General features: G+C 39.2%; 1 protein-coding gene across 1 annotated transcript in view; it reads right to left on the bottom strand.

Moving 5' to 3' along the window:
- The window catches only part of cdkal1 (CDK5 regulatory subunit associated protein 1-like 1), a 244,794-nt gene that overhangs the window by 189,566 nt on the left and 42,359 nt on the right, over positions 1-12,869 (bottom strand). Inside the window, exon 4 of the mRNA XM_067602097.1 lies at positions 8,978-9,062. Within this exon, the coding sequence (XP_067458198.1) occupies positions 8,978-9,062 (85 nt within the window). The remainder of the gene's footprint in view (positions 1-8,977; positions 9,063-12,869) is intronic.

Raw genomic sequence — 12,869 nt, 5'->3', positions numbered from 1 at the left:
TCTCTCTCTCTCTCTCTCTGTATGTGTGTGTGTGTGTGTATTCGTGTGTGCCCAGCCACAAATCCATGCCTGGTTGTCTGTGGGAGTCACTGAACATAGACATATAACAACTGCCCTTAGTAAACAACTCAAAAGGTCACTGCAGATTTTAGATTGTTTATACCTCACTGTCATGTCCTGATGAAAAAGCAAACATTTCTGGCCTTAATGTCAGTCACTTTCAGTGTGTCAGCTCATTTAAAAACAACAAGCTGTAAGGCCAGCTCAATGCATTATAAGCACTGTAAAAAAAGGAAACATGTCACTTGACCACAAACCAATGTAAGAGAGTTTTGACTGATTCTTGGAAAAACAAACCAGACTAATACATACAGTATTTATGTGCTTGTGTGTGTGTGTGTGTGTGTGAGCAGTATTCATGGTTTTGAGGTCAGTCACTGATTCATTATTAATGGAGCAGCTCAGGTTTTGTCATTTGAAAGATTTGTCAACTGACAGATTGCAGCCTCAGCTCTCTGGACTCCGGGTTTTGGAAAGAGTTGTTAAGGCTCTGGGATGCAGGCAGAAAATGTAAGGCCTGTGGAATAACATGTAAATTTTGTTTCAAGGTGGATTTTCACTTTAATGATTTGATTTGCCAAGCGTGACCTTTTGCCTCTGGTAAATATGTGGTCAGAGATCAATGACATAAAATCACTTGCCCGACGTCAGTGGACATCTTACTAATCAGCATGTTGCCAAGGGCTATAATGCATAATCACCACCTGTAACTCCACTATGAATGTATGGTACATACGCTCTGGACTTGTGAATTTCATAAACTTATACTAAGACTCGTTCTTGTACCAGAAAGACATATATGACCAATTTATCAACTCACACAAACTGAAAATGCAATCAACTGTAGTTTTCTATTACATATTATAATGTATTCAGGGCTTTTAAGTAGGGCTGCACGATATATCATCTCAGCATCTGTGATGCTTTGTCAAGTTAGGGCGTGTTTCCATACGGCCTTTTTCTCTGGCAGAAAAGTGCTGGCACTGGGGAGTGCTGGGATGAAAGTGATTGTGAGAAAAAAAAAACACTGCACTTGGGTTTTATTTCTAGCATTTATATTCATTAGTCTTTTTTACCATGATTAGTAAATAGAATTAATTATGAAATAGTATTACTTCAGATGCTACTTAACTACTAATACACAATCATAACTAAGGCTGTATTCAGACCAAACAATGCATGGGGCTGCATCGGTGGGGGCATGTAGTTTAACGTACCGATGAGACAATGAAATACAATCCAGGCAGTCTACAGATTAATGTATTTCAAGATGCCAAAACACAGCAGTACAGCGGTTTGTAATACAGACAAGATTTTACAACTCTGGAAAGTAATGATGGCAGCAATGGTTTCATCATTTGTCGCAATGATCGCGGGGTAAACAGTTGAATACAGCGTTCACGTAACAAAGTAATTCACCAGGAATCTGCGGTTGCATGTATGCGACTGGCCGACGCAGCGCCTTGCTGGATAATGTTGCGTTACTTGGCAGGAAAAAGTTGAGCCCGGTTCAACTTTTTTTGCCGGACAACCCTACATTGTTTTGCCAAGCCCTCTGCATTGGCACCATCAACACACCGCTAGCATTCAAATGAATGAGAGGACTGCGGTTTTTTCACGCAGAGCTAATATCGGTCTGAACGCCTCCTAAGACAAAAGCCTATTCTTCTGCTTCAGTTTAATCTTTTGATGCAATATGTAGGCCTGTATCTGCTGTGTAAAGCAGTTACTTCCTTTAGCTCAGTTTTCCAATTTTTGGCAGCATGTGGTCTACAATTGATGGCACTAAATTTGCAAAACAACTACTGCCAAGACAACACAGAGCCAACAATAGACTGTCCTGTAGCCAGGGGCCATAATACATATTCACCACCCAGCCTACACATCTGTTATAAATACACAATATAAGCACAGCACATACACTTTGGACTTCTTCCAAGAGTTCATTCTGTGTGTTGTGTGTCCCTTTTCAATTAACATTAATGATTTTTTCTTTCTTATGGTTGGTTCATGAATATTAAAATTATATTGAAATGAATGTAAATATAATGTGGGAATTGGTGTATTTTGAAAACAGAAGTACAGAACTCTGAGTTTGGTTCTAATTCATTAAGCATACATTCCCTTGATCATACAAATTACTAGAGACAGCCAAGTGGAGAAATTCAACACACACGCACACACACACACACACAAATATTCCCGCAAACACATAGCAGTTTAATTACATGCTGTTGAGCAACTGTTTCTTTAATGCATTCCGCGTTCATTGATTTGAGAGGTCTCTGACATTGAATTACACTATAGATTGCGGCATTTCAAACGCACACACATGCACGCCAAAATATCCATACTAATTGACGTTTTAGCATTCAGAAGCTGCTCTATTAGCAGTTTATGCTACTGAGTGAGGTCCTGATGTAGGACTCTTGCTGAAGGAGTTGAACAGCAGGGTGGAATATGCCATTACTCTAAAGGAGAAGCTGGAAGGAATCCCATCTCCCACACAAGTTGATTCACCCCTGCATGCTGTAGGAAATGATGCCACTTCAAGTCAAAAGGCTGAGGGAAACAGTTTGTACAAGTAGTAAAATGCTAGGGGTGGGAATCTTTGGGAATCTTTGGGAATCTCATGATTCGATTCAACTCTGATTCCTGGTGTCCGATTTGATTCAGAATCGATTCTCAATTCAAAACTGATTCTCAATTGAATGAATAGAAAAGGGGGAACTAATTTTAGTTTCTTGCTCCAGTAAACTGTGAGCCAAAACATTAACTGGTGTCCTTATTTCACTGAAATACAATATGAAACATAACTGGCAGTTATAAATGGTCTGTAGCTTTTTGATTTTAACAAGTTAACTACATTACTTAAAGAATTTGAAAACATTTTACAGTCTTCTGCCTGTATGAGAATAACAAAATGAAATTGTAATTTACTGACCAACATCTCCGGTTAAATGACTTGTAAAAACAGAAGCTGGTGTGTTGACTCTGGAGTAAGGGGAGGCAGAGTGCTCCACTGTGTTGTTATTAATGTCATGACTCCAGCAGTAGAGAGCAGCTTCTCTGCTTGCACCCTTAGCTCCGGGGAAAGACATCGTTGTCCAAGACACTGAACGGAAACAGACTCTGCACCCCGCTAGAGTTGGTTTAAGTTTTTAAGTGCAGCTGCTCTCGTTTCTTAGTGTTGGAGCTAGTCTCTGATTTCTGGCATGTAAAGTATTCACAATATACTTCATGTTCGTCTTGCAAAGGTAATTATTTAGTCATTAAATCAAAAAATGCACCCAGATGTCTGTTTTTAAAGATGAATGACAAAATAACTCATAGCATGTGTGTGCTATAGACTGTCCAGGTGCTGTACTGCCCTCGCAGTTGAGTTCAGCCTTTTTCGTTCCATCAACATCACATAATTAACGTTTAGAAAATTGTTTTTTGACATTTGTTAATAAATTCAGATTGTAGAAGAGTCTCAATTCTTATTTTCACCCACCCTATAAAATACCACAGAAAGAAATTATTAAGTACACAATTAATGTACTGGACTTCATCTTAATCATAGACAGCATTATTTCTAAACTAATCTTGAACCTTGCCTAAGTGTCCTTGAGCAGGACACATGCAAGTCTTAGTTCTGAGTAAGACACATAAAAATTAAAAAAAAAAACACAAACAGACACACACACACAGCCACACACACACAAAGCCACACACACACACAGACACACACACACACAGACACACACACACAAAGCCACACACACACACAGACACACACACACACACAGACACACACACACAAAGCCACACACACACACAGACACACACACACACACAGACACACATACGGACCTCAAATGTAACAGCTGTGTTTTTAGCTTCAGGATCAATCAATATTGTTAGGTGGTTTTTCAAAGTACATACAGAATGCATACACTCCATATGCATATTTGCTAGCATTCTCTCATGGGTTAACCCTCCACACTAAACACACACACACACACACACACACACACACACACACACACACTCTCACCCAAGCTGCCTGGGCATCCATCCACCTGACAACCCCCACAAGCACACATACACACAGACACATACACACACAACTACTTATCCCACACACTTGGCATGGATGCCAACTAAGCCCCAGTTCTCCAGAAGTAATAAACCGTCTTTTCACTGCGTCTCTCCAAACCATGATAGAGGACTGCTGAAAGCCCCTGTGCTTCCATTTAAAACCCCTCAACTCATTTACTAGGACACTGATGGTTAGTTTTGTGTCAGTGTATGTGTGTGTGTGTGTGTGAGAATGTGTGTTGGTGGCACATTATGTCCCACATGACACAGCCATGGGGGACAATTTGTTTTACACTTAAATGTACATACACTCACATAAGTAATAAGGGACAGCGTGACAATATGGGCTACAAAGTGCTCTTTACATAAACAGGACCTGAGTTAATTCTCCGAGGTAAAGTAAGAAAACAGCATAACACCGCCTGCGTTCCCACACACATACATGTATTTATCGCATCCACCTCGACATACAAATCTAAAAGAAATGTGAATCTAACAATCACAGGTTTTAAAAATAATAATTTAGAAAGGTTTATTCCTTTAACAGGAAGTCATACAAGAGTTTATGAACCCTCCCTTCCTCAGTGGGATTATTACAAAAAAAAAAAAAAACTTCCAACAAAGAGGGTGGTCTGGCCGGTCTGCTTCAACATTAACTTTGAGCTGTGACAAAGCCTAACAGCAGGGCTAATGACAGTCTCTTTTACTGGAAAGTGTGTTAAGAACCGCAAGCTGAGCACCATAGCGTAGCACAGCTTGTTAGTTAACATGCGCTGGCCTCCAACTGCCCCTCCAAGACAGAAAGTAGAGAGGTGAGACATACACACATACACATAATTAGACAGCATTCAAGGTTAATACATTATTACCTGTGAGGGCCATATCCAATAGACAAACACATTTCTTCCTGTTTATGTGAGGAACTTCTAAATAGGTGGCGAAAGCACAATAAAAACCAAGAGGATAAGCTCCGCATTACAGCCTCATTACTAATATTATACTGAAAACACCATCAGTCTTATGTGGCCTACAGTAGAGGGTATGTTAATATACATTTCAAATAAGATTTTCTAAAAAGTAATTCAACAGAAAAAATAAATTAAGTCATGATATTCAGTACAACCACTCTGTATAGTATATATTAAATAATGTATGATACAGAGACATTAATTATAAAAGAAATGTTTCAAAATATTTCAATGAAATTAATTTAAAATGTGGTATAAAGTCTACAGATTGCTAAAAGGTGAAGAAAATGACAGTTTTCATGCAGTCCTACTATTCCAAATATCATGTATCTTGTGCTGCCTTAATAAGATAGAAATATTGTTGTACTTAAAATGATGAGACTCGGTGCTTCCCCCCCCAGATTTTACTGTCCAGGAGTGGTATGTTCAGATAAATCAGCTTTTTCAAAAGGCTGCTCTGCAACTGAAAACTTTACTGATCTCAAGTATTGATCGGTCTGGCTGTGAAAAGCTTATGACCATGACAAGTACAGAGATGATGCACTGCATACAATTATTCTTATATAAGAATAATCTTTTTAGTTGGACCTTTTCTAATATGCCAGGAGCTGTACCATGTATGCTGTTGCATGTTAAACTTGCTAATTTGGAGACTTTAATGCATGGAATTCAGAAATAACTTCAGAGTGAATTTAAGACATTTTAAGCACCACCAGGCGTGATGCCCCAGCCCGTGTAAATGAGTGTGTGAAGTTCTCGTGTTTGTGGTACCAGGAGGTGCAGGCACAACGCCCAGCGTGTGACTGAGCGCGAGGCAGCCAGTGTGCCTGCCTCCTTCTCTTATTTTTTCTCTCCGTCAATCATATGAAGAGAAGCCAAAGAAAAATTAAGGCATAAAAAAAAAAAAAAAAAAGTGTGACTTAAGTGGGCATTTCGATTCTCTGTGATCCCGTACCCCTTCATTTTGTGTCTCCATCATGCAAGCAGCTAGTGATGAAAGGCGGAAAAACTTTATTCCTTGTGTGTGTGTGTGTGTGTTTCCTTACCAGTGAATAGAGCATTAATTGCATTAGCATTACAGCTGGGTGATTTCAAGTTAAAGAAAAACTCTTGCATCAACAAAAAAGACATTTTCAAAGTCTTGAAGTGTGTTATTATTTTGCGCATTTCAATTGAAAAATTCTTTGCATAAAAATTGGCATGACAGAAAGACAGTAAAAGAGAAAATGAGCATGAGGAGACGGCTGAAGCGGAGAGACAGGAAGATTGCAGTGATCAAGTTGGCAAAGTGAAACTCTTCACCCTTGAAACTGTAATATTGCTTTATGATAAGTCACTCCATTCTAATGATTCAGACATCCAAAATGTAAAATGTGACAGATAAACAAATTGCTCCATTTTGCTTTTAGTCTAAAATGCAAATCATCTAAAAGCCGACCAATAAAAAGCCTACAATTTGTCTTTTCAACCATGTTAGGCAACTGTACTGTTGCAGCCCTGATGTCATTGAGGCAGGTGGCTTTTTAAAAAATGTCCATGTGTACACAAAACTATTTAGAGTTCTGACAATGAATCTGAGTCTGAATGCACTTTCCTCCTTTTTTTACTAGTGCTTGAACAGCCAGAGTAATGCGTCTCCACTTTGATGAGAATAAAACAAAAGATTTAAGATTAACTGTCGAGTGGAGGTCAATATATCATTAGATAAGGAATCACTTTACAAATGTAATAATGCACTGCTGATAAAATGATTAGTCATGAGCAGACCATGTGTTGCTAGCAGGGATTTTGAAGGGCAATGACGACAACGACACCTAACCAGACCGAATTAACATCTGTAGGTACATTTAACATTCAGCTGTTTAATGTGCTGCAGCTGAGCAACTAATTAGCTACCGAGCCTGCAAACTGACACCAATGAATGTTTGTTTGGTGGCTCGTTCAACAAGCTAAGCTGCGAGCTAAGGACAGTGTTCATGTTTGTAAACTAGATCAGAAGTAGACTTTAGCAGGAAAGCTAATGTGGGATGTTGTTGAGAGTCTGTGGCTCTTGTGTTGTGTAGCAGGATGCTATCAGGCTCAGAGTGACCGTTTGCTGTGTTGAAATAAGGTCTGCAGCTATGAAGGCAGATACAAGAACGATGTTTCATCAAATGAATGCAAAAGTAGGAGGCACCGTTATAAAACCAAAGAATTTTAAATATACATTTCTCTTATTTGGCTTCTGATTTTTTCTCAAAGAAGAACACAGGACAAGTGATTTATAAAGCAGATGTGTGTGCTGTAGTATATGAAAAAATGCTATTTAATTTCAGTCGATCTTCAAAACTGCTTCCAATGACAAAATTTTCATTTTACACAGAGTCACCTAGTGACTGCTCAGTGTCTCGTTCTCTCTCACTACCACAAAAGCACACACCCGCCAGGTGTGTGTGTGTGTGTGTGTGTGTGTGTGTGTGTGTGTGTGTGTGTGTGCCCCTGATGGAGGGAAATTAATCAAAATGCAAAACAGTTTCTAGCTTAATTTCTCTGTGTTTATGCAAATGTATGTTTCTCTCTTCCTCTGTGGGTGTGTGTGAGTATGCGTGTGTGTGTGTGTGTATGTGAGTGTGTGTGTGTGGGTGGAAACTGACAAGGAGCAGCGAGCTAAAAACATGTTATACACACACACACACACAAACACATACACACACACACACACTTATGTAGGGCCCTACGGTTTTTGCGTTGCAGAAAACACTGACTGAATCGCCGAATTTGATCATAAAAATCAACTGTAAAACACGGAATGTTGTGGAATTTGCCAAAATGTGGATGCAATTTATAAAAATCAGGGTTTTCCCTACCATTAGTGCTTGAGTGTTTTTTAAGAGCGCCTAAGCCAAATGAACAGAAGAAAACTATGCTGAGAGTTCTCTGCAGTGTTTTGCTGTCATTTACGGGTGCGCTGCTTCTGTCCGCTGCTGAAGTGAAAAATAAAGTTTTACTCGAGTCGACGACAACTACGCTCATTACTGAAAGTGTAATAAAAGCCTCACGATATCGAAACGCCTGTTCAACAAGCATAAACATGTAGAAAAGTGATATTTTCATGTGCTTTGTCTGTAGCCAACTGTTATGAACAAGCTAAAACGAAAGCTTTCTGTATGTAGCCTAAGAGTTTAGCTTAGTTTGTTCTTGTAAACTTAGCTACTGGCTGATACAGCAGCAAACAGTGCAATCACTCACCGAAATGTGAAGGATCACTTCAGGCAATAGTGTTTACACAGTATCTGTTTCACTTCTTCATGCTAATGCCTGAGTGTACTGTGTATTGAAGCACTTTCTTTGATTAAAAAAAACAACACAATGTTTCAACATTCAATGTAAAACATTTTGTGAGCAGAGGACGGTGCCGTGTTTGTCTGCAGGAACTGGACTCAGTTTGAAGGTAAGCAGAGGGGCAACAAACACTGCTTGTCACACCGAGCGTTGTTGCTTCTCACACCGGCTGACAGTTACTGCACACCCCCTTGCTGTCAAGCATCTTGTTCACAGTGCGTGGGTGTCTGCGTCATCATTTTCAAAAGTGTTAGTTTCCGCCCGTCCAGACTAAAATGTAATCCTGGAGTTTCAAACTAAAAACGGGGTCAGCAGCATTTCATCAAAAGTCTCTGTTTCAGGGGTTTGTGGTGTGTGGATGCTAGGTTTAAATGTAGCAAAAATTATGTGTGGCTTTATGTGGCCTTATTCCTTACAACATATTTTAACTTGTTATAATCGGGGGGAACTCATTTTCAACCAATTCTCATGAAAAACCTAAAAATCTATTTTACTGTGTACGTAGGAGAGAGAGAGTGTTTGTGTGTGCATGATGGTTTCAGTACTTGATTGAGTTTCTGAAGTGGTCCTCTGCAGGGTTTTTCACGGTGCAGCTGTTCAGCAACCACAGGTCTGCTTCTGATGGGTCATCTACAGAAAGAGAGACAGTTCATTTATTGACATCATCTCAAGCATAAAATAGAAGAAGTATAAATACAGAAAATCTACCTAACATACACACAAACAAAACCATGTAATAAATCCTAAAAATGCATCAATACTACATCGGTCTCTAGTATTCCTTTATGTCTCTTTTGATTAGGAAAGGATTTTTTTTTTTTCCTTTACATTCTTTATATGATCTTCGGTCTTTTAGAGGTATCTAATGAGTTAAAGGGATTATTTACTGCATGTATATAGGTTTCACATTCTCAGATTTGGAAATAGTTGGGAATGCTTTCATCTCATTGGGTTATTTGATTTAATGCACATTTATGTTTGTTTGTGTCACTCTTCTTTTCTTCTTCTCAGAAGAACAGAGAACTGCCATTTTTTTTTCTGTCCTGGCCTCATTTAACTCCCAGATTTGGTTTTAAGGTTTTATTACTTGTTTGAACTTTGAGTTTTTGGCGTTTTCCGATACTCTGATCTGACTCAAATAAACCAAATGTTTGTTTTGTTTTGTTTTATTTTATTTTATTTTGTTTTTAACTTGAAATCTAAAACACTTGTAGCATTGTCAGCTGTTTTTAAATGTGCTTACTAAATAACGCTAATCTGACTATGATGTCCTTGAATATACCAAGTGGATCCCATCTGGCTCCTGAACAGCTCTGAACCCCCCAAATTCTAAAAACTGGATAATTAAACTTCTGTTCATTGGCTGCTGGTCCTGGCTGCTTTGCATGGCATCCTGGGACATGGAGTTTTATACTGGTTGTTGGTTGCATTTAGAATTTTGCTGTTAGCATTACTAACATTGTCAAAACAGTGTTATATTATTTGAGCATGTAAGCCATTCTTGACCTTGGGAACAGTATATGTAACAAAGTAATCTCAACTCTAAAGTCCACTCACTGTATTCAAACACATCTCACTATCTTGTATTAATGATATCCTTGGCTATCTAATCAAATCCATTTAGAATAATGAAAATCAAACAGCTTATTGTTATTTGACAAATAAGCCTCTGGAGTAGTCCAATTTAGCAGCCACAATTTGGATTTGGCAGCAAATAAATTAGCTAAATTATTAACACCTATGTTCAGAATCCACAGAAACAGGCCTGGTTTGAGTTTACAAGCCACCTAAACTTTCCAATGATCACTGGACACACACACACACACACACACACACACACACACACACAGAGAGAGAGAGAGAGAGAGCAGTCTGTTGCTCCTTGTGATGTTAAGCTCAGCTGCTACTCAAGGCGATGGTGGCAGGCTTTGCATGGCACTGCCAGGAGAACTGTCACACACAAAGAAACACATACTCGGGGGGGATATGGCACGGCGGTGGTGGAGAGCTAAAAACTTGGTTCTTTACGCCACATTGAACCAGATATTTCACTTAAAAATCCACTTCCCTGCTGCAGTCAAGCATACACACACACACACACACACACATACACTGTGTTCCTGCATTAGTAAATCTAATACACACCTGCAATACTTTCTGTAACACACACAGATGGTGCCGGTATGCAGAGAGAGGGGAGATCACCGACCACAGCACAGCACAACTTGCCATTGGTTAACTTTTTTTCTCTGTGCCTCACTCTCAACAAAATACACACACACACACACACACACATATATAGTGTTTCTGGACCAAGGATAAAATGTAAAGTGACAACTCCATTCATCGATTGATGTCAAATAAAACCTACATAAAGAAACGTCTATTCATTATTCTTATGTTGACTGAACAATCAATATCTCGGCTGCACATACAGACTTATCACTTGTGAGTCTTTGTGTTCAGATTTCAATAAGTTGAATTTAAAAGCTTTATAATGCCACTTTGCAAAGAGTTTGAAATAAGCCCGATAAAGTCCTGTATGACAACAAATCTGTAACAAACAAGGCCTTGTCACAGCTTTTAATCTGTAATGTTTTCATTCTTTTTTTAAACATTTAAGGCGTTGAGGTTTTATAACATCTTTCAATTTTTCTGGACTTCTTTACCACTGGATGTAGAAACCACATTATCATTTAAAGATGAATGCTCAGCAGTTTGGGCCTTGGGGGGGTGTTAGCTGTATCAGACAGTAAGCTAGACTTAATGAAGAGTCATAAAACAGAAGTACAGCTGCGCTTCTCATAAAAGCAGTAAAACAATGTGAGTCACACTGGTAGGACATGAATCATGTGTTGTTTGGGTTTGTTTGTTTGGGCCTTCGCATGTTGTGAGGAATCATTTATTCTGGGACGAGATGACACGACAAAAAAGGCCAAAAATATGAATAATCGTGAAGCAAAAGTATGTAAAAGTATGAAATCTATGTCTTCGTAAGAGAAAGACGTGGAGAGGGAAATACTTTGAGCTAGGAAAGGGTGCCCGTTCTGACTACTTTTATTTGTCTCGGCAACTAACACTAACACACACAAACACACACGCAGGACTAGGAGGAGTGGTCTCAGCTGTGTGTTTTCTGTCTCCTCTCTGTCCCGAGGGAGGTTTTCTAGACCAACAATAAGTAACAAGCTTTCCATCAATTTAACACACACACACACGCACGCACACAGGCACGCACGCACGCACGCACGCACGCACGCACGCACACAGTCGAGACAGATACAAACATCTGTAAAACACAATCCTATCTACAGAGTCAGCACAACTTACCAGTACACAGATAAAAACACAGTGAGACAGTGAAACACGAACATCCTGGAGGTTTCACTGCTTTGGCATTTTAATTTTAAAGCTTCTTTTTGCACGAGAGCTTCTGAATTGGATGAGATTTCCAATGAACTGTCTCATACATGTGTATTACTTTGACTATTATTTTCACTATATCCCAATCCATTGATTACTATTTTACATTACATTACATTTTACACAGTCTGTAAAATGTCAGTTATTACAAGTAAAAAGTAATGTTTCTTACTTTGATCAGTAGCGAGAAACACTGGTTATTTGATAGTCATATTAAGCTACATGTTTGGTACTTTTATGATTAATTGATAGTTTAAACTATTACAATACGTTTCTGTTATGGGACCCATTGTTGAATCATTTCAGCACTATATTAAATATTTATCTCATTATTTGGGGGAACAATGACCTTTAGTGTGTTTGGATATGACACATACAGCCTGCTCTGTGTTTGCATGCTTTTCAAAGAGAGGAAGCCATGGACTTTGTCCAAATGCCCACACTAATAACTAATATGCTGGCATTTGTAGCTTTAAACCTGTCAGGCCCTTTCAGACAACTGTAGCAACTGTTCCTGATCCACCGTGTGTGTCTACAGACACACACTGCAGCGAGTTCAACTCATCTAGTGGCAAAAGATTGACATGGTCGTGGTCAGCAGCAGAACATGAGAAGATCTGTGCCAGTTCACATTGTCAGTGAATGCACCGTTTCAGACAGGGCTTCCTGAGTGGTGTGTGTTTGCTCTTAAAGTACTTTAGGGCCACATGTGCTGCAGTGTTACAGTCTGGACCCTGGGGCTACAGCTGTGGAGCAAGGCCTTCTCTGAACAGTTGTGGTTGTTTGAAAGCACCATAATTGTTGGGGTAAATGCAAAAAAAAAAAAGAAATCTGGCCCCACAAGGGAGCAGAGTGTTTTTGCTTTAGCAAGCTGTTCTGACAGGAAATAGTGGCTACAGAGAAAAATATCAAAGGTGTGACAGTAAATAGATGTGTTAACGATGATGATTGCCCACATTTCCTGTCACTGAGTGGTTAAAAGGACGACTCTGTACCTGGGAGTGAATGAGGAGA

This window comes from Thunnus thynnus, chromosome 10 (genome assembly GCF_963924715.1).
Source record: "Thunnus thynnus chromosome 10, fThuThy2.1, whole genome shotgun sequence".
In the NCBI taxonomy this organism is placed as follows: domain Eukaryota; kingdom Metazoa; phylum Chordata; class Actinopteri; order Scombriformes; family Scombridae; genus Thunnus; species Thunnus thynnus.
The sequence above is the reverse complement of the archived record's forward strand: the minus strand, read 5'-3'. Positions and strand labels throughout refer to the sequence as shown.